Below are 27407 nucleotides of genomic sequence, written 5' to 3' on the forward strand. Positions count from 1 at the left end.
TTCTCCCCCCGTACGGTTCAGAAAGTGCCGTTATCCGTCTAAACGCAGCTTTAGTTGTTGAGCAACAATGAACATAGTTTCCTCCTCAGCATCGAGACGTGCGCAGCCATGTTTGTTGTTTGTCGTTCTTCCGAAAGCCTCCATCCACTTCTTACGCTACTGGGCCTTTTTTTTTTTTTTTCTCCACTGTCCCCTGCCGTTCTGGTGAGAACTACTTCCTGGCTGTCTTTTTTTTTTTTTTTTCCCCCTCTTTTCTCGAAACGCCCTGTGCCCCATAAAGACGGCCGTTGATACAATTACAGCAAGACCGCAGATTGTTCAGTTCTCAAAATCTTAATCGTATAATTCTTATTAGCAACGAATCGATAGTCGATTCATTGTTAACATCCCTCATCCACCATCAAGCTAAAGATACACAGTTGTGATGAAGTTTGTTGTTTTTGAGTCTTGCATAATAAGCAAACAAACAAACCCCAAACCCCAAAAAACAATTGAATATACTAAAATAAAAACATATCCAGAGATAAAATTAACAATAATAAACAATAAATCAACCATAATATAATGTGAGCATTTCACAGGTTCTGATCCTTCTGATGTATTGGGTTCAATACAGTGGCGGACCAAAAAAAAAAAAAAAAAAAAAAGATACATAAAACTGAACAATGTTGTTAATGTTCGAATCTTTCTGCAACTCCACAGTTCCATCAGTTATCCGATTTATTTGAAATAAAGCAGCGATTGCGGTTTTAAAAGAAAACGACGAATAAAAGATGACAACAGCAAACGCGCCCAAAAATCTAAATCATTCCTCAAAGTCAGCCATCTTACTGTCTCGATAATCTAGAAATGTCGTAAGGCACGTAGCCAGGGGCGACGAAACAAAAAAGGAGTCACCGGTCTGACCCAAAGCTCTGCTTGGAACAGAGCTGAAGGACTACCTGCTGCTGGCCACCTCGCTGGCGGTGCGGGGCATCCCCCTCAACATCTCCCAGCAGGAGGACGTCACGCTGCCCCTCACCGGCCTGGGCGTCACGCTGTCGGGATCCGCCGTGGAGTACGACGGGAACGAGGGGGCCATCTTCTACAACGACAGGGGCAGAGGCCTCGTCTACAAGTCCAACCTGAACGGCACCAGTGAGTCTGGAAAACTTTCCCGGAGAACAGTTTGAATGCAGTATCATTCATCGGAACACGCGTCGCTCCGAAAGTGATGACTGTGCTCTTTTATTTTTTATTATTATTATTATTTTTTTTTTAAGATTTGGTTCTCGACAAGTCACTCGGTAGAAAGGCTCGTCCTGATTTTTCCTACTCTTGGTTCAGTGATTATTTTCGGTCTGCGAATTGAAGATTCACTCCTGTACTGACGTGGCTCCTGAGCCGTTTAAAAGAATTGTTCGCTATGAGCAAATTGGTCCGCGTCTTGTTCCCGATGTTTTGAGTGGATAACAGGATAGTGATGTGCCGTGGGAATACTTCATTGTAAAAAGTGTTCCACGGCGGAACACAGGTTGGGGAGCACTGGTAGATGGAGGAAAGAAAAGAGAGAACCAATTTACAGGTAGAATTCCTCCACCCTGCCATCTAGCAGACACATCTTGGCACACAAATAAAATGGAGACCTGCTTCCCCAAACACCTTTCCAATGTCTTTTTTCTTGCTCATCAGGTCAACAGATTTTGACGGGTTACAGGGTGGGTATGGTCGACGCCATGGCCTACGACTGGACCTCCAAAGTCCTGTTCTGGACCACAAGCTCCTACAAGGCGGTGGTGGCATTCAGGGTGACGGACAAGTCCAGAAGAGAAATTGCGAATGGCTTGAGGAACCCCAAGGGAATCGCAGTGCATCCCAGCGCTGGGTGAGCGCACGCCCGACGATCCAAACCAGGCTTTTTACCGTTCCCTCAAAGGAGAGCTTTGCTGTTCGTTACCGTACTCGTTAGATGTATGGTTCCCATCATTTCCATTTTTGAAAAGCAGACCTTTTTTTTTTTTTTTAAATGCTTAAACATTGACCCCCATCGGATGAGGTTGAAACACATCCTTGTAGTGTTCTCTTTTTTTTCTTCTTCCCCCCATCGAACATAGTCCCACAGAAATGACTGAGACCCTGAAAAACTCCAGTGAAGGCCCCCCACAACCGATTAAACCCCGTGCTCTGGTTCATCATGGCGGCCTACACCATTGTTTTTGTGTGTCCAGTAAAACACTATATTTTATTGAAGATGCAAATCAAACGTGTGGAATATATAATTGTTTTGTTATTGGTTTGGTTCTAAGTCTTTCCTGTTTTTTTCCCTCACTTCTATGTGTGTGGCTGTTGTGTAAATGTTGACCTGTGGATCCCTTTGAGCCTGTAACTGTGATAAAGGGCCGATACACAGTGAACACAGGTGACTTGACCGACACTTCATCTTCCCTTTTTTCTCGCCTATCCCTAGCTTCCTGTTTTGGTCTGACTGGTACCGCCCGGCGGTCATCCTAAGGGCCTACACCGACGGCAGCAATGCAATTCCTCTCGTGAACACAACGCTGGGATGGCCGTATGGACTCAGCATTGACTACACGTGAGATTGTTGTGTCCAATTTTAGGAGGCGGTCATTATCACACATTTTGAAAGGGTGAATTCATTAAAAGGGATTTGATGGGAATCCGTCCCTGTAACGGCTTGGACTGAGAGAGGATCCCAAAACTCGGCCCTGGAGGCAGGTGAAGTCTTTAACGAAACATGCATAAGAAAGACAGGCTGCCTCTGAAATGACATTATTCATTTAGCTTTAGTCCAAAGCGACTTACACGAGAGGCGAGAAACAATCAGAACATTTTGCACATTGACCATTGAAGCAACCTCAGATTTAAGTGCCTGAGTACCTGTTTCAAAGTGCAAGATCGCTGTAAGGAATCAGTATAACAGTTGTGTTATTTGTGTTTTGTTTTTTTTGTGTGTATTTTATTTATTTTTTTAAGGATATGTTAGTGCAATATGATAAGCACTCATGTGTTCTTAGTGCAATAAGCCAATACAACAGCTTAAAACTACTAAAATGGCATACTAGCGTACTATTTAGTATGTGAACCTTGGCAGTATATCTAAAACCATGTCATGCTCAAGCTGTATGTGAAAAGTACCGTATGAAGGTTTGGTGGATTCTTTGTGTGCCGTCACTGGCAGAATGGACCGGCTGTACTGGGTGGACGCCCTCCTGGACCAGATAGGACACATCGGGATCGACGGATATGATCGACAGACGTTCACCAACATTGGACAGATCACTCAGCCCTACTCCCTCACGATTCACTCAAGTAGGACCGTCATAGAATCTTGACCAGATTTCCAAAAACTGAATGGTTTAAAATCATAGAAATACAAAAACCGTTAGGCTTTGCACTCTTAAATAGGATTTCTAACAACCACAGTAAGTTTCCGGTACCATGCCGACCTACCATGTAGATCCCTTGACTTCAAGTAAAAAATCGAATAATTGGTGGAGATGATTTTATTGTATTACATTGCTTAAAAACAAATCTGTACAAAAAAATGTCTTCTCAAAATAATGACAGGTTAAATGTCTTAAAAAAATGAAAGATGTCTTGAAATGTTGTCTTTCAGAGTGGAGAGCATCATAAGTTTAAAAGGTTAGCCATTTCTCTAAAATATATCCTGAGACTAAGTAATCAAATAATGTGATACACAATTTAAGATCTGTTGTTTATTTTCAAGATAGATCCACTCCCTAAGGTGAAACCTAACTGTCCGCTAACTGTCCGCTAACTATCCAGTAACTAAATAACTATCCAACCAACTATCCACCTACAATCATATAACTAACTATCCACTAACTGTCCGCTATCTATCCAGTAACTTATAACTATTCAATTAACTATCCAACTAACTATCAACATACTATCCAACTAATTATCCAACTAACTTTCAATCCTAGTAACTCAAGTTTGCTGTTAGGCGATCTAATCGCCAGGGGGCGGCAGGCGTAGTAGGGGATGGGAGGAGTTACGTCATAATACCCCAGTGAGATGCCAGCATGGACGACGTGGAAATAAAAAAATATTTGTTTTTATTACATTTATTCTCTGTTTAGCATTTATTTTTATCATTGATGTTAGAATTGTATCGTGACTAAAAGATTTTGGATGATCATCTTGAGCATGTCTGTCTGGCGGAGCTTTGACATAATCATACCTTTAAGCCTCCTGCAATCGGTGCTCCAGAACAGTGTTTTTCTATTTTAGATGAAGGTTATTTTATTTTACTTATGCTTGTGCAACAAAACAAGTGCGTATGGAACGGTATGGAATGAGGCCGTCCATAACGGGGAAACTTTCTCCGCGACTCTCTCCCCAATCGCCCCCCTCTCCATGCGTTACACAGCAATTTAAAAACCTTAACAAGTCTACGAATCGTGCCCCGCCCCCACACTGTTTTGAGTTGTTTTATTTGGAGGAATAGGGCGCGGCTCTCCGTGTTTGCCCTCTGCAATACGGGGCGCGGAGAGCTGGGTTAGCGTCCGGATGCGGACGATTCAAAATATAAAAACACATTTACGATTCCCCTTATTTATAAATCCCCCAATGAAATGTTATCCCTGTGCGTGTTGTGAGCTTCTATCTGTTTAATCCTCTTATTGTAATGCACACTGACATAAGAAAAAACAAACAAAAAAAAAAACGACTGCTCGACTTGAAGAACCTCAGTCGACTGACCGGTCGTTTAACATTATTATCTTATCTTTGATATTACAATCCAAATCATATCCATAATGTTAACTACTCTTACGGAGCGTGTACCGGTGCGTACCGGCACTCCTCACGAGCTGCTGATACTTGTCGTGCCCTCTCAAGTAAACAAATGAACTGGACATATTATAAAATCCTCATATTTTATTGAATCCGAGCACACTTTTTCTTTAAATTATTAGAAGGCAAAAGCTGCGAGCTCTGGCTCCTGCGGCTTCAGCTGCGACTGACAATTTGTTCACAGATAACGTTACATTATGGGATCACATTTATCTTTTCACTCGCGTGATCGACAGACTCGAATACAGAGTTGACTTGCCCCGGGATAAGCGGGCTCGCGTTCATGTTGAGCCCCGTGAGTGTATGACCAACGGTCCACTAATGGGTTTTGCCCTCTGTCAGGCTACCTGTACGTATCCGACACCAGGATCAGGGCGGTGTTCCGCATGAGGAAGCGCGACGGGGGAGAGAACGTCATGATCAGAAAGGGCCTCAATGGAATCATGAATGTCAAGGCCTACGCCGCCGACCTCCACCGCAGTAAGGACCCCGTCCCACCACAACACTTAGATATTGGGGCATGTTTCGAAAGTCCCTGACATTTTCAGCTGACGTGCGCGCTTGCCGACCCTCCCGATTCTGCTGGGAGAGTCCCGATTTTCATTGCCTTCATCCGGCGTTCTCCCAAGGGGGGGGATCCTGGATTTTTTCCTGAAATTTCTCTTTCTCACGTTGGGACATGTTTTCCTGTCGTTATCACAACACAGCAACGGCAATGTGACCGGTAGGAGAAAATACATTTGTGGTCAAAGTCAATACAGTGGATTTGCTCTTTGTTCGGGGGCTTTAGGGCCGTTTTTGGCCGCCTACAAGCAACCACCAATAAATAATAAATGAATAATGTAATAAAACGTATTTATTTATCTATTTATTTTTATCTCTGGATTGATATGACTCGGTATCAGAGGTTTGAATCGGGGATAATTTAAGTTGCAATGTCGCTCATGGCAAACACGCCTGACCTCACGTTAGTCCCCCGCCATTAGTCAACAGCCGGTGCAGCCAGGTGCCCAACGGACGTTGCAGCCACTTCTGCTTCCCCACACCCTCGTCCAGCCGGGTGTGTGGCTGTCCCTACGGCATGAAGCTGCAGGACAACCAGAGGGACTGCATCGAGGACGACTCCGTCACCCCGCCCGACACCAACTGCGGGGACTTCTCCTTCGAGTGCGACGAGGGACGCTGCAGACCCAACGCCTACCGCTGTGACGGCATCGCCGACTGCATGGACAAGAGCGATGAGGCCAACTGCACCGATACAGGTTTGGGTGGGCGGGTGTCTGGTTAGGTTGGGGGGCGGCGGCATAGAAAGTTACTGTTGTTAACAGGACATTAACATTGTCACATAAAATTTTAGCCGATTTGGCACACACATCTTACACGACCCCTGTTGGACCAGGAGATTTTTATTTATATTTTTTTAATATTAAGGAAGGTTCCTCACCATATCGAATTTTCCAAAACGTACTGTTTGGTGAGTTTGACACCTTAAGTTCAAAATAAAACAGAACATAGAAATAATGGCTTTGGTTACTAATTACCAATTAAATGGCAACTCAAGTTATTTTCAATGAACTGAATAAATTACTTAAAAAAACAAAAATAACGTCAGATCTGACCCGTGTATAAAACCCCACCCCCCCATCTTATTATTTTTAAAATGTTTTTTATTTCCCAGGAATGACCTGCTCTCCACGTGCATTCACCTGTGACAACAAGCACTGCATCCTCTCGTCATGGCGATGCGATGGCAACGACGACTGCGGCGATGGGTCGGACGAGGCCGACTGCCCCACGCGGGTCCCGGCCACCTGCGCCGCCGACCACTTCACCTGCGACAACAACAGGTGTATAACCAAGATCTGGCTCTGCGACGGCGACAACGACTGCGGAGACGGATCTGATGAACTCAACTGCAGTAAGAGACGAGGGTTTTGTTTATTTATTTATTTTTGTGGCCGTGGTTAGTGATTAAGATACTATAATCAGTAATAAAGTAAAGGTTGGTAGAGTTTCCAGAATTTAATTAGCACTCTGGATAATGGAGGTTGTATAGGTTTTTCCTCCAACAGAAAACCTTTTCCAAAAATATGTCCACCAAATGTGGAGACTAACAACCCTTTCCCACTGCGCCAAAAACACGGTAACGCCCGCCAACATCCGGCGTTTGTCATCAGTGGGAAAGGTAAAACCCTGGTTTCGGTCCCGAGTCAAATGACCCGGCATTAGACACAGGTTTTCATCGGCTCCATCTCCGATCGGCTCCGAGATGAACAGTAAACCTGTGTCGAACGGCTCATTTTTGGTGCCTTTACCCACGTGTTGAAGTTCCATAGGTTGTCGCGTTAATAGACAGGAATATCTGTGTATCATTCCATCATTCCATCATTTCATTTCCCATTTAGAATCCAAAATCTTTTTTTTTTTCCGCACGGGGTGCCAAGAAATGTTTTGGGTAAAATGAAATGAATTGAGGTGAATAACATATTTTATTTAATTTTTGAATTGTAAAAAGAAAAGCCAATCACAGTAGAATATTGACTGATTGATTTAACTTCAAGCCTTGTCATTGCTAGAATCAAAAAGTTAACATTTGAAAGATATGCAGTGTTTAAGCAGAAATTGATTATTTTTTATAAGAATGTTGCACGCATACATGCACGTGTGCTCAGGGACAGCTTTATGTTTATTAAATAAAAAATAAAAGGGTGGGGGGAAAAAAACAAACAAGCAGACGCAGTGTTCTGGAAGAGGCTCTGTCCGGACTCTACTGATGTTCCGGGCTCTGCCAGTAGCACACGCCCTGCACGGGGCTGTTACATAATGAGACGTAAAATAAAAACCCACCGTTTTGGTGCGCTGATAGCCGGCACCCCATCACCGGCACTCGCACCGCTGACAAGCGTATCGTCTGTACCGTCGGAGGAGGAGACAGGTGCACAAATATCGCCCCGATCACTCCTGCTCCACCAAACACCGATAGGAGGCGCAGGCCCTGGACAGCCTTATTGGTTAGATTGTGTAACTTGAAAAAACACCCCACTTTATTTTCTAATCGCAGCCTTTGTGATTTAATAATTGCGTTCTATTAAATTGCAATGTCAGTTTGAATTTGATTAATAATTCAACCCTAGTACACAGGTTTGTTTTGATGATATAAATGAACTGAAAGTTGTATTATTGGAAGAACAAGCTGTAGAAAGCTGTAGTATTAAAACCAATTATTGAGTTAGAGTAGAGATAGATTGGTAGAATGGATTCTGGCTATTCCATTAGGATACTTTTATGAACAGGTTTGTACACATTCTTATAAGTGGTCTGTTGAGACTTTTGTACCTGTGCCAAGTCTCAAATAATAAATAAAACAAAACATTTATTATTTTTATTTTATGTATATATTAAAGTATTTATTAATTAATTCATAATTTTTTTTTATTATTTATTAGTGTTTTTGTTTGATTGGCTTTAAAATGAACCTGGTTTCCGTGTGATCTCTACGTATGTGTGCCTGTGCAGATTCCACCATTTCCTCCTGCCCTCCAAACTACTTCCTGTGCCCGGACCACCGCTGTATCTACAGCTCCTACGTGTGTGATGGGGACCTGGACTGCATGGACGGCTCGGACGAGAACAACTGCGGTAGGTGGAAAATTTCTGCCCAGTCCCGCTCGAGTCGCCATCAAAGTGTGAGACTTAAGCAGAAAATGTTATGACACATGTTGTAACATTGTCAATGTCATGACAAAAATAGATGATGTAGTTTGGATCTTAAATAAGTCGATATACAATACAATGTAGAAATTTGTGTGGCACGGTGTGGTTGTCTATTTGTCTCATAGGCGTCAATATGTGTGGTTGATCATGAGACTTTGTAGGAAAACACTGTCTTAGTTTTCAACTTTTAATAACTTGACGTTCTGAGTACAAAACTTAATCTGGCGTACATGTTTGCAGATACTGGTATTCAGATATCAGTCTAATACCAAAAACTGTGTCAAATGTGATAAATAAAATATTTTTCTTGTGTGTTTGCTTTTTTGATGCTACAATATATGGAAGCATATTAAATGTTATGGAGAGACATTTTGTTCTCATGATATTAAGCTGCAAGCCTGCACCGTTCAATAAGGTAGTCGACCAATCAGAGCCGATACAGAGTTCTGATCTATTCTCACGTTTCCTTTTCTCGTATTAGAGTTTGCCTGTGCGTCGTATGAGTTTGCGTGTGCGAGCGGGGACCAGTGTATCAACTCCAGGTATCAATGTGATGGAGTCTTTGACTGCAGGGACCACTCTGACGAGAGAAACTGCCGTAAGTTAACATGTCTGTTATTTAAACAGAGCGGTTGTGACCATTTTTTATTTATTTAGTTATTTTTTGAATCATAATGAATGATAATTGTAAAAGCACAATTTGTAACCAGGTATTTTTTTTTTTTTTTTTTTTTTTTTTTTTTTTTTATGTCCGTCTAACTCCACCCTCCTCAAGCCACCCGTGGTCCTGGCCTTTGCCACGACGACGAGTTCCAGTGCCAGGCCGACGGCTTCTGCGTCCCCGGCGGTTGGGAGTGCGATGGACACCCGGACTGCGAGGACGGCTCAGACGAGCACAACCTGTGCGCGCCCGTCACCTGCAGGCCCGGCTATTTCCAGTGTGCCAACAAGATCTGCGTCCCGCAGAGTTGGCTCTGCGACGGGGACAATGACTGCCGGGACATGAGCGACGAGCACAACTGCCCCGCCCCGCCGTTCAGCTGCCCCTCGGGGCAGTGGCAGTGCCCCACCGACCAGCTGTGCATCGACCTGGGGAAGGTGTGCGACGGAAGGAGGGACTGCCCCAACGGTGCAGACGAGTCCCCCATCTGCAGTGAGTGATAATCATAAAACTGTGACAGAATTAAGATGGGTGAAACAACATAAATAAAAAAAATTTTAATGAACATTTCATTCGTTATTAAATTAACATTTTTATTTTATTAAGAATTTTAATTCAAATTTTTAATAATGCTGGGTTATTTGTCTGCTAGGCTTGGGCAGATTCACGATTCAATCGGCGATCGACTCAATCAATCGCAAATGACATTGATGACAGACAGTTAAAAACAAAAAATGGATCCGCCAGGATAAATCTGAGCATTGAAACGGCGTAAGTGCAGTTAATCATGTTCTGAGAGAGAGAGAGAGAGTAACCACTTGTGATCGGATCTCACTTCCCTGTTCTATATGCAAATCTTATAATCATAATTCAGCAATATATAATATAACATGTATTTCATTTCCTTAGTTTCTTACTTGTAAGGAAATTGAAAAAAGGAAACCTAACTCAGAGAATTTAAGCAGATTTTTATTTTTGCTTATTTCTCCTCCGGACAGCGGTGCACCGTGCGCCCGCCGGTTCCTGACTGCCATGCCTGTATCTTTATTTCACATCTGTTTGTTTGCATTTGTTTCCTACATGTGTGACAACATTTTTAAACCCAACCAAGTTAAGGGACTGTCTCGTTCTGCACGTTCCAGACAACCTATGTGTTCTCACTGTTTGCTATAACTAATTTAAATTTGAATCTATAGAATAATCCTTCAGGGAATACAACAATAATGGACTATGCCATCTAACTATGCTGTCACATATCTTTTTTTTGTTGGAGGGAAGGTTTTGTAGATGTGTAATAATCCCAAGGCGATCAATAAAAACGTCTTGGTAAAAATTCTCATAAAGGAAAAGCAAAACTAACTGACAACAATCGAGACACAAGTGAAGTACCTTGCGTACATAAATAAACCCATTCTAAACTCCCCTGCGAGGAGAAACACGGAGGGTTAAAACCAAGACCCAATCTGACAAGCCGTTTCCTTTCCCCGCGGCCTCGCCGACAGACCAGAACGACTGTGCGCTGAACAACGGCGGCTGCAGTGACGGCTGCGTCCAGGGGCCGTTCGGCGCTCAGTGCACCTGCCCGCCGGGATTCCGGCTCCTCAACGACTCCAAGACCTGCGAGGACGTTGACGAGTGCCTGATCCCCGGCTTCTGCAGCCAGCACTGCTTCAATGAGCGGGGGACGTTCAGGTGCTTCTGCTCGGGCGGCTACCTGCTCGAACCCGACGGACGCACGTGCAAAGCCGCGGGTAAACGGAAAAAAAACACAGAATGACCAAGTTTTGAAATCTATCTGACAGCTGGAAAAATTGGTGGGTGGGTAGCAGAGGTTTACCCAAATACTGAAAGTGCAACATTAAAGGGATGGCTCCAGCTTTCTGAGATTCAGATGAGAAAGCCAGAACCAATTTCATCCCTTTGTGTCCATAATCAAGATATATTTACATAAACTACTCAGATTTTGAGATGCTGCAGGGTCGATTTCTCAGATTTTTCAGGAGCTAGGCTAGTCAATCCCATCTGCAGCCTTGCTTTGAGCTGTTAGCATGCAGCCCGTCCCTATCTCTGTACTGGACACACAGGGATGAAATTGGTATCACCATCTCATCTGAATCCGGGTAAGATCAAGCATAAAAAAAAAGCATATCTCCTGTAGCCCATATTGCCGGGAAAACATTTCTTCCTTGAAGTTGTGATTAGGCCACGTGTTTCATCAAGGGAAATGCTGATTAAAATACTTTTCCTGCTTTGGGTCCCGTCAGACCCGACGTCCGCTGTGCTCCTGGTCACCAAGCGGAGTCAGATCATCGCCAACTCCGTCAACCTGAGACCGCCGCAGGTGCGGCCTGTCATTAGTGGATCAGGAATCGTGGCCGTGGACTTCGACCGCGTGACCTCCAGAATCTACTGGGCGGACGCGTCGCAGAAAAAGATCTGGAGTGCCTTCCGGAACGGAACCCACAGACGAGAGGTGGGAAGTAGGATCTCACTCAGTTGGCCTATTCCATATTTGTTGTGCACTTTAATACGGCCCTGTTCCTCAAATTGTAAGTTATTCACCTGAATTTCTAATGAATTCCCTCAAATTATTTAATTCTTTCAGTCAAATGACTCATTTATTAACCTCCAGTGTTTCCCAAAGAATTAGATTCTATTTGCGGTGGTAGCTGACCAGGGGGTGGGTAAGAGAGTGACTGAGAGAGTGTCTCCGTTACGCATTGTGCTTTTTTTTTTTTTTTTTTTCGTTAAATGTGGAAATTTAGTAAAATAAAATACATCAAAAATAAAAACACAATGCTTAAGGGCTGAGGAACACATTCCTCTGCAATGTCTCCATTACGCATGGAGAGGGAGACGGGGACCCAAAATGTACTTGCATTTTTGGTCATTGATTTCCTATTATTTTCGAGGGCTTTAATGCATGATTGGAATGACAGATGAATGAATCCAGGTATATATATATATATATATATATATATATATATATTTTTTTTTTTAATCTTATTTTTGTGAAAAATCTAAATTTTAATTCTATATCTGGATTATTTTAGAGATTTTTAATGAACTTAACCCATTTGTCCTTAAGTACTCTTCATAAAGTTTTAATATATTAATGTTATATGTCACATGTTAACAATTAACTGACAGTTTGTGTGAACTTTTACGACGCCTCTTTTGTCTGATTGGCTAAGTATGGTATAACGTGACATTGACGTGCACTGCTGCTGAGACTCTTTATTTGTTCTTTCAAATGACTTAATTTGTTTCCCTCAAGTTTCTCAATCGGTTGTTTGAATCACTTCATTTGCTCATTTGTGCCGACAAATGTGTCCATTTGATCAGAACGCCGCGTTTCCGCAGGGGGTGCTCAAAGGCCGTTGTCGATGTTTCTCCCTCGCTCCAGGTGTTCTCCGCCGGTCTGATGGTTCCAGAGAGCATAGCCGTGGACTGGGTGGGTCGAAACCTCTATTGGTCCGACTCGGTGATGGAGAACATCGAGGTCTCCACCCTGGACGGCCGTTTCCGGAAGGTTCTCCTCGCCGAGGACGTCGTCAGCCCCCGGGGACTGGTCCTGGACCCACGCAACAAGTGAGAGCTTGTTCATTCCCTAAAAAGGGTGACAGGGTTGTTTCTTTGAATGCGTTCGATGCTAAACGTGCACTGAAGCGAGAGGTTGTGATTGTTTCACCTAGATTTCCGCTCCTTAGGCTGGGTGTCGGTCAGGATCTCGTGACTCGATTGGATTTAGATAAAAATTGTCACAATCCATCTCAATATCGATTCAATCTCAGAATGATGACATGGTTCACGATACCCTTCTATATTGATATATTGACAATATTTCCCGGGCCAAATTCAGTCTTAAATATTTCAACTAGTTTGATCATGGTGCTATTTAAGTTAAACAGTAAATGCTTCATTAACTTGTAAAGAGAGTATTGATACTACAATGTAAATTGATTGAAACAATAGAAATTCATCGTATCATTTCTTTCTAATCGTATAATACTGTAGTGCTGTAATGTCTGTGATGAGTTCTGTATTCATCATGTCATGACTTCATGTGTTGTTTTATGTTGTGTGTTCTCTGAAATGGTCCAATGCTTTCTCTTGTCAAAGACAATCTGAATGAGGCTCGACACACAGACCAGATAACATAACACGACTCACTTCAGGACAAACTGCAGGTGATAGCTCACATTATTAAAGCAGCACAATGTGACTTTTTTTTTTTTTTTTTTTTTTTTTTAACCTTAAAATAACAACTTCAAAATCATTTTGATGGTACACTGACTTGTACTTTGGAGAATGGCACCTCTTTCATTCCCGCCCCCCGAGGGCCTGTTCTTGCACTATGTAACTTCTGTGTTCGGGTTCGAAACTGCGGGAAAAGTGCGTTACGCCACTGAGTCACTTGATTGATGTTTGGCTCAAGGTTTCTGTTAGCTGGTAATGACCTTTGTATTTTTCTTAAATTTTCTCTTCCTGGTAAAGGTTATAAAATAAAATTAAAAACTCCGGTAATAGACAACATAGCCGCTCCACCTCCCCGACAGCACGGGAGGGGCCCGCGGTGCGCCCGACACGCATGCCGGTCATCACTCTCACTTTCATTGCGCCACCGGGATTGTGTCACCCTCTGCCTCGCGTTGGCGAGCCGACCTGGCCAGGCCGAGCACATGGAGCCTTCACCGGCAGCAGGGGGTCCCGTCCCTCCCCACGGCTTCCCGGCGGTCCATGCCAGGGGCGGTGTAACCTAGCTGTTCATTGTATTGGCGTTGAAAACATAAACTGTTATTGAAACGTGACCGACAAGGTTGAATTTTATCCGGTAAAATAAACTTCTTTCAGACACCGGACCCAATTTTACAACAGTACGACACTGTAAAAGTGCAATTTTTATATATATTTTTTCCTCCCAGCACCAGATTCATGTTCTGGGCCGACTGGGGCCAGAACCCCCGCATAGAGCGGGCTGACATGGACGGAGCCATGAGACGGGTCATCGTCAGCACCAAGATCTACTGGCCCAACGGCCTGGCGCTGGACTACACCACGCAGAGGGTCTACTTTGCCGACGCCTACCTCAAGTACATCGACTACTGCAGCTACGACGGCAGCAACCGCCAGCAGGTCATGGCAAGTGACATGGTGGGTGGAGTTAATTAGACCTTATCAATTATGATTCATGTGCTTGTTGACGGGGAGGAATTTAGATTGGAACAGATTCCAACATCTTCGTGAATGCACATTGCAAATGATTTCTGTTGACTTTCTATGTGTGAGACTGTGCAATGTCTAGTTGCTAGTTTCTATGAAACACTTTATACACTTTTTAACAAGTGCTATGAACCCAGTTTCCCAAACTGTCAAGGTCCGCTTGGCAGACTAAGCTCAATGGACCCCTCGTGCAAAATAAGTTGTACACACGTGGTTTATGTGGAATGTGATAAATGCTGGCATGTAAATACAGCATTTAACTTCAAGTTTACTGACAAAATCAAAGATCTAAAATCCGAAATCTCCATCTTGGGTGAGTTTATGAAACGTATGCATTCAAATGAACAGATTAAAATACTAAAACAACTAACAATTTGGCTGCGAATAACCTGCGCTCCTTCCTCCACTGCCCTGTTGGGCGCCGCTGACCCCAGTTTGGGGACCCCTGTAGTGGGCTACACTCCCTGCATCTCCTCTACCTCTTCCTTCACCTACCCTCCAGGTTCTCCGACACCCGCACGGAATGACCGTCTTTGAGGACAACGTCTACTGGTCGGAGCGCTACACCAGCAAGGTGATGCGGACCAACAAGTTCCACGGTGGGAATGTGACCACGCTGCTAACCAACGTCTACCAGCCCATGGGCATCGTCATGGATCACCACGTCAAACAACCCGCAGGTAGGCAGGGTGCACCAGCTGCGATAATGGTTGATTTGTTTTATTTCTTTCAACCTTCAAAATGAACGATCGGCAATACCTTCAATCAGAAGATAATCAAAGAGATTATTGGGTGGATTACACTAAGGCCCAGAATTCCATCCCAAAGTTTGCCTTCTTTTGATTGATTGATTTGGGTTTTTTTTTTTTTTTTTTTTAGGTGGTGTTGGATATTTCTTTGTTCTTTTTCTGAATGTTCATCCACATTGACAGTTTTCTGACCACATTGAGCTGCGCTGCTTTACCGAATTCACCACTGCTGCATTTCACTTCTTCACACTCCACACTCTACTCATTTTTTGCAGGGAAAGGCGGACCCTGCCACAAACAATGGGAAGGACATACACTACTCACAAAAAGTTAGGGATATTTGGCTTTCGGGTGAAATATATGGAAAATGTGAAAAGTTCACGATACAGTGATATTATATTATGAAAGTAGGGCATTTAAGTAGAAGCATGCAATGGTGATTTCCTCATCTCAAACAATTTATTGAAACAAAAGCCAACAACATTAGTGGGTATACCACAACAAAAAATGTCAATGTCTCAATAACTTGTCATGCGCCCTTGAGCATCAATTACAGCTTGACAACGACGTCTCATGCTGTTCACAAGTCGACTTATTGTCTGCTGAGGCCTGGCCCCCCCACTCTTCTTGAAGGGCGGCCCTCAGGTCAATGAGGTTCTGGGGTTCAGAGTTACGAGCATCTACACGGCGACTCAGCTGATCCCATAGGTTTTCTATGGGATTCAGGTCTGGAGAAAGTGCAGGCCACTCCATTTGAGGTGCCCCAGTCTCCAGCAGCCGTTCTCTAATGATGCCACCTCCATGAGCTGGAGCATTGTCGTCCATGAAGATGAAATGAGGCCTGTGTATTTCATGCAGGGGCACAATGACTGGATTAATGATGTTATTCAGGTAGTATGGGCTTGTCACTGTACCATTCACAAAGTGTAGGGCAGTTCTGTATTGACTAGACACACCTGCCCACACGATAACACCACCACCACCAAAGGCTCGTCTGTGACAACAGTGGCTGATGCATAGCACTCTCCTTGACATCTCCAACATTGTTGGCGGCATCATTTCTGCTCAACCTGAATCGACTTTCATCAGAGAACAGCACTGAGGCCACTGGTCCCTTGTCCAGCGTAGACGAGAACAGAGAACAGCAAGTTGTGCAAAAAGTACTGAAACATTGAACAGTTGGACATGTGAATTCAAAAGTTTAGAGAAGGTCAAATTAAGTTCACCTGTAAAGGTTATAGTGAATTTTCGGTTCATCCTGAAATTTCACTCGAAAGCCAAATATCTCTAACTTTTTGTGAGTAGTGTATGTCACCCACCACATCCTAACCTGTTGGCCAGACGTGATAAACATCGGAAATTCCTTTTCTCGGTCCTTTTTATAGTAGTTTATAGTCCGGATTATAGTAGATTCATGTACCTCAGCGTTTTTTTTTTTATCTCAACTTATTTTTAAAACTGATTTGATTTCTAAATATTAGATAAATATTTAAGGCTGAGGCTAAGGCTGCTACCTGATCCACCAGCATTTTACAGGGAGGGGGGAAAAAAAAGTCACTCACCAACTTGTTCAACAGTGCAAATGGCAATCTTACGGTTCACTACAATTTGGTGATTAATAAGTAATTAAAATGTGATAGTTGAATCATTAATCAGTCTCATAAGGGCACCACCTTCATTTTGCTTAGTCAAAGGAAACTAACATGTTTTAAATTTAAGTGAATCAGTCATCAAGCTTAATGAAGTCAATCTATCATCTCATTTATAGACTCAGAGAGCGACCACGCCCTCACCACCGTCAGGGCAGAGAAACGACAATGACATCCCCCCTTTCTCTCTCTCCTCTGAGAGAGAGAGAGAGAGAGAGAGAGAGAGAGAGAGAGAGAGAGAGAGAGAGAGAGAGAGAGAGAGAGAGAGAGAGAGAGAGAGAGAGAGAGAGAGAGAGAGAGAGAGAGAGAGAGAGAGAGAGAGAGAGAGAGAGAGAGAGAGAGAGAGAGAGAGAGAGAGAGAGAGAGAGAGAGACTATTTGGGGACATTTCTCAGCTCTTGGTCCACTAACAGTGAAGGTAAAATGCCCAAAGCATTGTAAGAGAGGATTAAAAAATAATAAACTTGATGATACCGAGAGAGGGACTCCCTCTCTCCCCCTCAGGGCTGTCGAGAAACCACTGGGTTTCGGGTCTCACTTCCCCGCTCCACGAGCCCATGCAGAGACTTTGAGAAGAAAATAAGTCTCTGTTTAGGTCTATTTATTTCCTCCATTTCATCCTCCCATTGGAAACCCATTTTTTTGAACAGAGTTAAGGGACTGTCCCGCTCCATACTGTTCCACAGTGCGGACACACGCGCCCCCGTTGCTTTTAATTAAGTAAAAAAAAATTGTGTAAATACTTGTTAATAATAAATCCTGCACTTCTGGTCGATGCATGCACGCAATGACACAACAACATTTTTCCTGTGTCCAGCTTTCAACCCGTGCCAGGATCACCTGTGCAGCCAGCTCTGCCTGCTGTCGAGCGTCAGACCCAGCTTCTACACCTGCCACTGTCAGTCCGGGTGGACGCTGGATGCCAACAAGCGTAGCTGCATCAAAGGTTCATCATTTTTAAGCTCAGTTGAAGGTTCCTCTCTTTCTGAATGACAGGCGCCTATTTAAATATTAACAGTGGAGTGTTTTGGTCGTTAGGGGCATCAGGAATGCAGGAATTTCAAGGCACTCATTTTCCATATATATATTTTTTTATTATGCATCAGACAACAATCCTTTCCTGATGGTAGTGAGGGACTCTGTGATCTTTGGCATTCCTCTGGACCCGGACAACCCCTCTGACAACGCCATGGCCCCTGTTTTGGGCATCACGCAGGGGCGCGACATAGAGTTTGACGATCAGGAGCAGTTTGTCTACTGGGTGCAGAACACTGTGAGTGGCACGTCTGAGGTGGAACCAAGGGGGGCAAATAATCTAGGATCCTATGATCACCAGTTCAAGTGGATGGATGGATGGATGGATGGATGGATATAGCAAATAAATACAAATTGGGGAATATATGATGCCTCAAAATAAATAATGTTATAAGGTTAAACTTTAAATTTGTGATGTTTGACTTTAGAATTTTCAGAAATTGAATCAGCAACTGATAAAAGATAATTCCTTTTCAACAATTAAAATAGCCAAGAAAATTTGAGATTTGTTTTGCTCCCTTCACTTTTTTTTAATCTGGTAAATTCACAAAGTATTTATTTATCATAAACCATGAGAAAATTAACACGTCACAGATTATTCTCTTACGAAATCTTTAACACTATGCTACGTTGAAGTGTCTCTCTTTTTTTCTTTACATTTTTGTATTACATGTTTTTTTATTGGTACTTTGACAAACAGCTAAGTATAAATGTATTTCTGCTATTCTTGGCATTAGCATTTGATGGTGTCACGTTTGCTTCCCTGCACACCTACTAATAAAAGAGTGTGTTCTCCTGTACCAGGGATCGATATGGAGAGTTAAAACCAGTGGCACCAACAGGACCCAGTTTGCTCCGGTTGCCGTGTTAGGCTCCCCTCATGGTCTGGCCTTCGATTGGATGAGCCGTATCATGTATTACACCAATCCCACCAGTAAATCCATAGAGGTAAGGCCTTCCCGTCACCTGGATAGGATCAAATGCAATTAATGCAACCTTGAAAAGTCATGAAGGAATGATGTAAAGCAGTTTAAAATAGAAAAAGAAAAAAAAAATGATGTACAGTTTTAGCTCTGGGGATAAAGTACTGCTTGGTGTCTATAATTCAGGGTTTTGTTTTTTTTCTGGGCTTTTTTACTTTTTCAAATATGCTGAGGAGTATATAAATTAAAATGCCTACGCAGGTAATCCGTGTGGATGGGAGCCAGAACTACAGGAAGACCCTCGTCGCCTCCACAGGGAAACCAGAGGGAGTTGGAGAGCCGGTCGGAATAGCCCTGGACCCGGCCCGCGGGTAAAATATATTTTTATCGTCTGTTTAAATTAAAAGCAAAATACCAAAGTTAGAAATTAAATCCCTTGAAGAAATCATTTTCGTATAGAGAGACTCAGAACCCTGACAGCGTTGTGGCATGTCACATGTGGAAATGATTCTTTATTATTTGATAAACTGTTAAATCGACTCATGCCATATCACTAAAAATACTTGAACGTGTTCTGTTACATTGTGACCTTTGCCCTCCGACCTCCCTCACAGGAAGCTGTTCTGGACGGACAAGGGCTCCGACAACGGGGTTCCTCCCAAGGTTGCCAGTGCAGACATGGACGGAGGAAACCTGAGGAACCTCTACACAGGAAACCTGGCCGGCGTCGGGTTCATCGCGGCTGATATCGCCGCCCGAAAACTATACTGGGGAATCGTAAACACCGGAGTGGTGTGTACGCATTCACATGCTACGTATGAATCTACACGTCCATTTGTAGCTTCATAGTGTCAGTGTTTAATATCCAGGACCTTACAAGGAAGCACCCTTCTGCCTTCGGAACAGCAGCAATCCCTCTTGGAATGCTGTCATAGAAATGTGAACTGTGTGTAGAGGGATATTGCACTGTTCTTAACGAAGAGAAGACTCCAGTTCTTTGAGGGATGAAGGAATGATGGAGATCTACTCCACCCTCTAGGTTTGGCTGCATCGGGGTGTTCATGAGACCTCTGTTGAAGTTGCTTAGCGTTGCGTATGAGGGGCAATATCATCCTGGAATATTGCGGGGCACCCCAATATTCAGGGTTTAAGAACCTTAGGGTGCAGCTGATCTTGTGAAATGGCCTCATTTCAGTCCTTGACTATAACTTCCATGAGATGGCTTCAGCATTACAGGTCCCCCACTATATTTAAACAGTTTCCAACAGACATGGGGGGCTTGAAGGAGTCGTTTGGCCTCCTCCAAACATAACCCTGTCTGGAAGTAGGAAAAAGGATGAAGGATGACTCACAAGACCATATTACTTTTTTCCCTAGGGTTTAGGGGACCATGTTGGGTGGTCCTTACACCAGGTTATGCATCTTTGTGTGCTGGCCTTGGATACAAGCTGTTTCAGAATGGTCGCCCTGCCATGAATTCCCGTTGTTGTCCCGTTCTCTCCTCAGATCGAGAGCGGGACCATGACCGGAACAGGCCGGGTGACGGTGGTCCGCGGCCTGTCCCACCCCTGGGGTCTGACCATCTACCAGAACCACCTGTACTACACCGACCTGGACTTGGAGGTCATCGAGAGGGTGAACAAGGACAGTGGCGGCAGCATGGTGGTGATGAGGGCCGGCATGGCCGGGTTGCGAGCCCTCAAAGTGCACGCCAGAGACGGTAAGAGCCAGAGACCTGACCTGTAGTGGACACATCAAAGTTAAAGTACTTATTTAAGTGAGGAGGGGACATCATGGACTATGAATAGTGGACGACCGATAGAGGTTTTTCCAATGGCCGATGTAGATAGCCGATATTTAGAGATGGCATATTTTTTGTTGCATTTGATAAAATACAATTTACAGGAAATCAAAGAACTAAATAACTAAACTAAATAAACACAAACAAAAAAAACCTTATGAATGAAAAATAAATAATTATAAACTATAAATAATAATAAACAGCATCATATCAAAGTCTGGTTGGGAAATTGAGAGTCTGCCTGTTACAAGTGCAGGATCGATTACTTACAAGTAAAGTATTTACACAAAAACATCCACTTTCTACTAAATTAAGTCCCATGCATGTAGCAACGGGGGTCCACAGGTGTTCTTGTAAAAGGACGGAACGGGACAGTCCCTTAATTCAGTCGCATTTGAGTGTTACGGTATTCAACTATAATTGTATGCTATGATAGGGAGGACAGTTAATTCATTCATCACATGTACTGCACTTGTATGATAATTAATCGTCCTACTCCTGTCTCTCCCAGACTCGGCCGGATCCACCAACGCTTGCAGCTCCAACAACGGAGGCTGCGCTCACCTCTGCCTGCCCAGGTCGGGAAACCAGAAGACGTGCGCGTGCACCGCCGGCTTCTCCCTCTCTCAGGACGGTGTCGGCTGTGAGCAGTACGAGTCTTTCGCCATCGTCTCCTCTCCCAGGGCCATCCGGGGCTTCCGCATCAACAGCTCCGACCACTCTGAGGCCATGACGCCCGTGGGGGGATGTATGTTGGCTTTACTTTGAGACTAACAATTAATAGTTCTGTAATAATAATTCTCCCTTTTTTAATAATTAAACTCTCCAAATGATTTCTCTCAGGTCAGGTAACTTTTAACCAAAAACTCTCCCCATTGCAGATTCCTCCTCCTTCAAGGACAGGCTGGGCCTGCACATCGCCTCTAATTTTGTGTACTGGACGGACAACAGCACCATCAGTTCTTACCGCGGGATCTACCGAACCAAAACGGACGGAAGCGGTTACAGCCGGATAGTCAGCACTGGGATCGGAAAAGGAGGCATCCAGGGCATTGCCGTCGACTGGATAGCCGGTAAGGAGACATTAATATACCCACCTGTTGAGCAGTCTGTTCTATCTTATCAATTTCTGTTTTGTTTTGTCCAATCTGTCCATCTCGGAGTCAAATAGTAATACTTTTTGCTGCATTTCGGGTTTGTATTATGCATTGCATTATGGCAGTGTACCACCTTGAAATGTCAATGAAAATCTCTATGCAGATGTTACATTAATAATACAGTATATTAATAATAATATATTTGGTTGACTTGATGTTTTGGTCCAGCCATTTGAACCGGCATACATTTTATCCTTAGTCTATCGCAGCTACTAGACTGTACCATTGGGCTGTAACTTTTCTGTGATTGCAGCAATTAGACTGTCCCATCAGACAGCAACTTCCATCTATTGCAGCAAACAGACTGTACCATCAGACTGCAACCTTTCTTTCTGCCTGATGTTCGATATTTTTCCGAGTTTCCTGGTCTCACCCCCTCCCTCAGGCAACCTGTACTTCACCAACGCCCTGGAGGGCCAGACCTTCCTGGAGGTTCTCTCCATCAACACCTCCAATCGCTTAGTCCTCCTCAAGTCCTCCATGGACCGCCCCCGCGACCTGGCCGTCAGCCCCAAGCTTCGCTACTTGTTCTGGGCTGATGGTGGCCAGACGCCCAAGATCGAGCGGGCACTGCTGGACGGTACCAGCCGCACGGTGCTGGTGTCGGAGAGCCTGGCGTCCCCGCGGGGGCTCACGGTGGACTACACCAACGACTTCCTGTACTGGACGGACGACGTGCTGGACATGATCTCCCGCATGGCCGCCGACGGCACGCAGAGAGAGATTGTCCGATACGGGAGCCGAATGCCCTCGCCGACTGGGGTGGCCATATTTCAGAGCTCTATGCTATGGGTGGATAGGAAACTAGGAAAGCTCTTCAAGGCCAGTAAGGATCCAACCATTACTGGCCAGCCGGAGGTAAGTCTCAAAAGTACAACTTGAAGTACAGTCAGTTGATCATTTGTAAAACTTGTTTTTATTTTTATCTATTTTATTAGGCAAATAGTAATGGACACATTTCACATCCTCATTTGAGATTAAATACCATGGAAAAACATTAAAGGATAGGTTCCCAATTTTTCAACCCGGGCTGTGTAAAAATGTTTGTTCCAATCATTTATAACTGTTACAAAATACAGTACTGTTGAGAAACGTAGCAATCTTCTACTGAAATGCAGGTAAAATCGGGCAAAAGTTTAAGACTTATCCTTTTCAAAAACATGAACCTTGCCTTATGCACATGTGTATATTTTTGAATAACTGCATAATAACCGCCATTTTATTTAGATTAAATGGCTTCTATTGCCACAGCACATACAGAGTGAAAGAGTAGATCATTCTTACATCCGTAACGTATTGCTCCTACAGACATAGATCACCGACATCATCGCAATAATTCGTAAATCCGTCCTCCAGGTAATCCGAGATGGCATAGACGGCCTCCTGGACGTGATCGTGTTTGACCCGAGCGTCCAGCCCACGTCCGCCAACCTGGTGGGCTTCAACCCATGCCAAGAAGACAACGGGCGCTGCCAGCAGCTGTGCTTCGCCCTGCCGGACCAGCTCAAGCCCAAGTGCGGCTGCGCCCACGGCTCGCTGCTCAGCAATGGGGTGAGCTGCGGTTACGGGCAGGAGGAGTTCCTGGTGTTCACCACGGACTACACGCTGAACAGCATGAGGCTGGATCCGGACGACCACAGCACCCCCTACCCCACAGTCAACCTGGGCTTCAACCTGGTCGCACTGGATTTCGACTTCAAGGAGAAGCGCATTTTCTTCACGCAGTACATGGGGATCGGGCGGAGCAGGATCGGCTACGTCAGCACCACGTCCGTCACCAGCCCGCCTGTCATACTTGCCTCAAGTAAGATGGAGGCAGAGGCGACATCACTGCAGGAGATAACGTGATGCCTTTTGATAGAGCTGTCGCAATTATTTCAATTAATTGCTTATTGCAATTCTTTGAGCCAAATTTAAGCAGAGTTTTGAGCCAATATTAGAAATCTTGCAATGTATTTCCATCAGTTGGGTTGAGGCAAATTAACTGTGTACCTGAAATCTCATCGTCTTCATCAAGTTTAAGTTTGGATGTATATTATTATTATTATTATTATTATTGTGTAATAATAATAATAATAATAATATATTAGTATGGCATAAAATCAACACAAAAAGACAATTTAATTGTAAAATTGCAATTATTTGTCTGATATCAAAATTCGTCAAAATGTCATGATTGGGACAGTCCAAGCCTTCGACATTATTTTCTCACTATTTTCATGAGAAAGGTGGTCTTTAGTGGATCTGATTGGGGATGTTACCAGCCCCAAGGAAAGGGGAAGATGATGTAGAATGTACATACTGTATGTTTAAATGCATTTTATTTTTAAAACTTGAGAATTTTCTTCCCGCACAGCAATGGGGAACCACAACAATTAGACTGAATCATTTGGCTGTGATCATTGTGCTTAATATAATATATAATAAATATGGTAGATATACTGTACAAGGAAGGGTTTAGAAGGTTGTCATGTTTATTTTTCTGATCCAAATTAGACCTATTTATTTATTTTTAAACGTCCTTATACCTCTATCCGCCCCCAGATGTGGATGACCCCGAGGGCCTAGCGTACGACTGGGTCAACAAGCGTCTGTATTTCACCGACTCCTACAGACGTAACGTCCAGGCCATGGGGGTGAACGGCTTAAACCGCTCTGTCATCGCCAACGCCAACCGCCCACGGGGGATTATCGTGGATCCCTGCTATGGGTAGGAGGGGTCCAACTTTAAATCAGTTCCCAACAAGCCAGAGAATGATCTTGAAAATAATCCTTATAATACACCTTCATTTTCTTTTCTTTGGAGATAAATTCACTGCTCTCAAAAGATTGTCGGGACATCTTTTGAGAAAATGTCTTCAACTACCTTACTTAGGGAGAAGGTGTACTCTTTTATTATTTGAGATTTAATCAAGAATTTATTGAGGCTAATTAAGATTATTTCCGACATTGTTGTTATTTATTTAAAATAAATCGGATATAATTTCAATTACAATAACGTTTTAATGATAATTTTGCTTGATTTGATTGTTTAATTTATTAATATTTTCATTTCATTTCATTTTTTACATTTATTTGTCGCATTGAAAGCAGCAGGTTGATTTCAGTCCGCTTTTTCACACTTTAAAACCCACATTCCCCTTTTCTCTCCCTCCATCCATCCCTTCCTCCCTCTCCTCTCCTCTTTCAACCCTTCAGCTACTTGTACTGGACGGACTGGGGCAGCCCTGCTAAGATCGAGAGGGCCACACTGGGAGGAAACTACCGAACAGCCATCATCAACAGCAGCTTGCACATACCCAACGGCCTGTCGCTGGACTACCAGGAGAGGATGTTGTACTGGGCGGACGCCTCACTGTATGACGACGCCTTTCAGCTTTTTATTTTTTTCCCCTTTTGTCACTGCTTCTGAAGTCTTTATCAAACCATGGTTTTAGTGCCACCGGTGGTTCACACCGCCCTCTAGTGGTGCACAGGTAAAGCTACGTCCCTTTCTGAACTTCATTGACCGTTCCAGCTTGCTCATAATCCACATTACCGATGAAAATTCCTCAACTATTTCTGAAACTCTGCAAGAAGGCTCAAGGAACAGAAGTACCATAATATACAATCTGTGCTCTCGGGGATTCAGAAAGTACAGAGCTATGTCATTTTTAACTCATCGCATGAGAGCCAAATGTGGCTGAGACCCTGGTTTAAGGGTCCAGTGACGAGAGTGGGGAAACTTTAAACCAACTAGTTTAAGGCACCAAACTTTATTTTTTCAAGCCAATCTTTAATGTGTTGGTGTTTCGGCAAACAAATTCGCCTTGTTTCAACCAGGCAAGCGACCCTTTCTACAAATGTATGTTGTTGTTGTCTGCCAGCGCGAATGCCAAAATTAGAGCGTACAGGGATGGACGAATCAGGCCACTATGCATTTGATAAGTGAAACTTAGAAACTTGGATCTTACCTGTAATCCAGTGATTCTGAAACATTCTCATATCAAGGAGCCTCAATTTGATAAGCATTAGGCCACAGACCCCATAAAATAAGATTAAGTCTCTGTTTCAATCTGAGAATATCTTTATCTTAAGATATGATTTTGTGTCTATACTCTAGTTAGGTAGATGACAGTGACAAAAACGGTCATTAATATACAGTATATTCTCTAATGGTGTTAATGTATTTCATTATAAATTAAATTATGTTTTTTTGGGTTTTTTTTTTTTTAAAGTAAATTAAAGTTTAACTATTGAATATTTTGCTGAGGACCCACCCGGAGCCTCTTGAAGGACCCCTGGGGGTCTCTGGAACACAAATTGCAAACCGCTGCTCTAATCACAACGGTCACCTCACCTTCTGCTGCTCCTTTCAGGGACCAGATTGAGCGCTCCACCCTGACAGGGGCCAACCGGCAGGTGGTCCTGCGGGGGGTCACCTACCCCTACAGCATGACAGTGTTCCAGCAGGACATCTTCTGGACCGACTGGACCACCCGCTCAGTCTACCGGGCCAGCAAGGACGACGGCACCGGCCTCACGGTGCTGGCCCAGGAGCTGCAGTACCGACCCAACGACATCCACGTCTACGCAGGGTCCAAGCAGGAGCCCTGCCCCAGCCCCTGCATGCAGTTCAACGGAGGCTGCAGCCACATCTGCGCTCCCGGTGAGGGCTCCGTGTCGTCATCTGTCCCAAACCTGGGTTGTTTGACAACACTTTAGAAGTGTTTGCCAGGCCGGCAACCATGCATCAGCAGTTGGTTGCCAAAACTGATAAAACGGTTGCTGAATTTTGAGTGAGAACAAACCTATGTCATTTGAATCTAAATTTCAATATTCTTACTTCACGGTGAGCATGTTTTTTTTTTTTTTTTACCCATAATGTGAAGTTGTTGACAACGGTACAATAGACTGCACGAGGCGTCTTCTGCATTTTGTCCACAAATACATCCGCCTTCTGAAGAACATAATTTATATATATAATTGATATTTATACATTAAACATAGGAACATAACAATTTAAGTAGACGGTTAATGGATGCAATGCATCAACTTTGCAAATATTTTGTGACGGTGATAAGCTTCAAATAATAACGGTCAGGAGAGTACGTAATAATTGTCACAGCATCGTGTTTGATGTGTTCCAAATACGTCCCTGAACACTCATCCCTGAAGACAACCCCCTCCGTCCTGCAGGTCCATCGGGCCCAGAGTGCCAGTGCCCTCAGCAGGGGCCGTGGTACCTGGCCAACAACGGCAAGGACTGCGTCCGCGACACGGGGAAGCGCTGCCAGCCGGAGCAGTTCACCTGCCTGAGCGGAGACTGCATCTCCGCTCGCTGGAAGTGTGACGGCGACAGCGACTGCCAGGACGGCTCGGACGAGCTGGAGAGAGTGTGTGGTGAGCGGAAGTGAACGGAACCGTCGAAACCTGCGGCATACACTGCGAAAAGTCTTATGTCTAAATGTCAACCAGTGGAGTGAGGACGTTCTCTATTCTACCTATTCGACCTCTACTCTGTATGGAACTGATGGGGGAATTTGAATTTTCCATCAATATCTCATTGGAAATATGATTTGTGTCTTTGATTTGTCGATCAAATGAAATCCGTTATTTGTCGTTTATCTGTTTTCACTATGTAACGTTCTTCAACGGCTCTACGTCACATCCTCCTCCGTCCTCCTTCCGTTCCGCAG

At 43.9% G+C, this 27407-nt stretch overlaps 1 protein-coding gene across 1 annotated transcript in view; it reads left to right on the top strand.

The window, feature by feature from the left end:
* lrp2b (low density lipoprotein receptor-related protein 2b) overlaps nucleotides 1-27407 on the top strand; it is a gene marked incomplete at both ends in the record, with an annotated part of 76722 nt that overhangs the window by 17329 nt on the left and 31986 nt on the right. Inside the window, 29 exons of the mRNA XM_080021283.1 lie at nucleotides 928-1137; nucleotides 1672-1864; nucleotides 2447-2572; nucleotides 3179-3309; nucleotides 5161-5298; nucleotides 5805-6080; nucleotides 6497-6736; nucleotides 8335-8457; nucleotides 9014-9130; nucleotides 9308-9685; nucleotides 10696-10944; nucleotides 11458-11666; nucleotides 12600-12784; nucleotides 14119-14347; nucleotides 14919-15096; nucleotides 17631-17759; nucleotides 17920-18086; nucleotides 18653-18796; nucleotides 19033-19142; nucleotides 19386-19563; nucleotides 20278-20491; nucleotides 21084-21320; nucleotides 21454-21645; nucleotides 22115-22587; nucleotides 23086-23533; nucleotides 24274-24439; nucleotides 24928-25086; nucleotides 26088-26377; nucleotides 26908-27111. Of these exons, the coding sequence (XP_079877409.1) occupies nucleotides 928-1137; nucleotides 1672-1864; nucleotides 2447-2572; nucleotides 3179-3309; nucleotides 5161-5298; nucleotides 5805-6080; nucleotides 6497-6736; nucleotides 8335-8457; nucleotides 9014-9130; nucleotides 9308-9685; nucleotides 10696-10944; nucleotides 11458-11666; nucleotides 12600-12784; nucleotides 14119-14347; nucleotides 14919-15096; nucleotides 17631-17759; nucleotides 17920-18086; nucleotides 18653-18796; nucleotides 19033-19142; nucleotides 19386-19563; nucleotides 20278-20491; nucleotides 21084-21320; nucleotides 21454-21645; nucleotides 22115-22587; nucleotides 23086-23533; nucleotides 24274-24439; nucleotides 24928-25086; nucleotides 26088-26377; nucleotides 26908-27111 (6093 nt within the window). The remainder of the gene's footprint in view (nucleotides 1-927; nucleotides 1138-1671; nucleotides 1865-2446; nucleotides 2573-3178; nucleotides 3310-5160; nucleotides 5299-5804; nucleotides 6081-6496; nucleotides 6737-8334; nucleotides 8458-9013; nucleotides 9131-9307; nucleotides 9686-10695; nucleotides 10945-11457; nucleotides 11667-12599; nucleotides 12785-14118; nucleotides 14348-14918; nucleotides 15097-17630; nucleotides 17760-17919; nucleotides 18087-18652; nucleotides 18797-19032; nucleotides 19143-19385; nucleotides 19564-20277; nucleotides 20492-21083; nucleotides 21321-21453; nucleotides 21646-22114; nucleotides 22588-23085; nucleotides 23534-24273; nucleotides 24440-24927; nucleotides 25087-26087; nucleotides 26378-26907; nucleotides 27112-27407) is intronic.

The sequence above is a fragment of the Zeus faber genome, assembly GCF_960531495.2.
Source record: "Zeus faber genome assembly, chromosome: 20".
NCBI classification, from domain to species: Eukaryota; Metazoa; Chordata; class Actinopteri; order Zeiformes; family Zeidae; genus Zeus; species Zeus faber.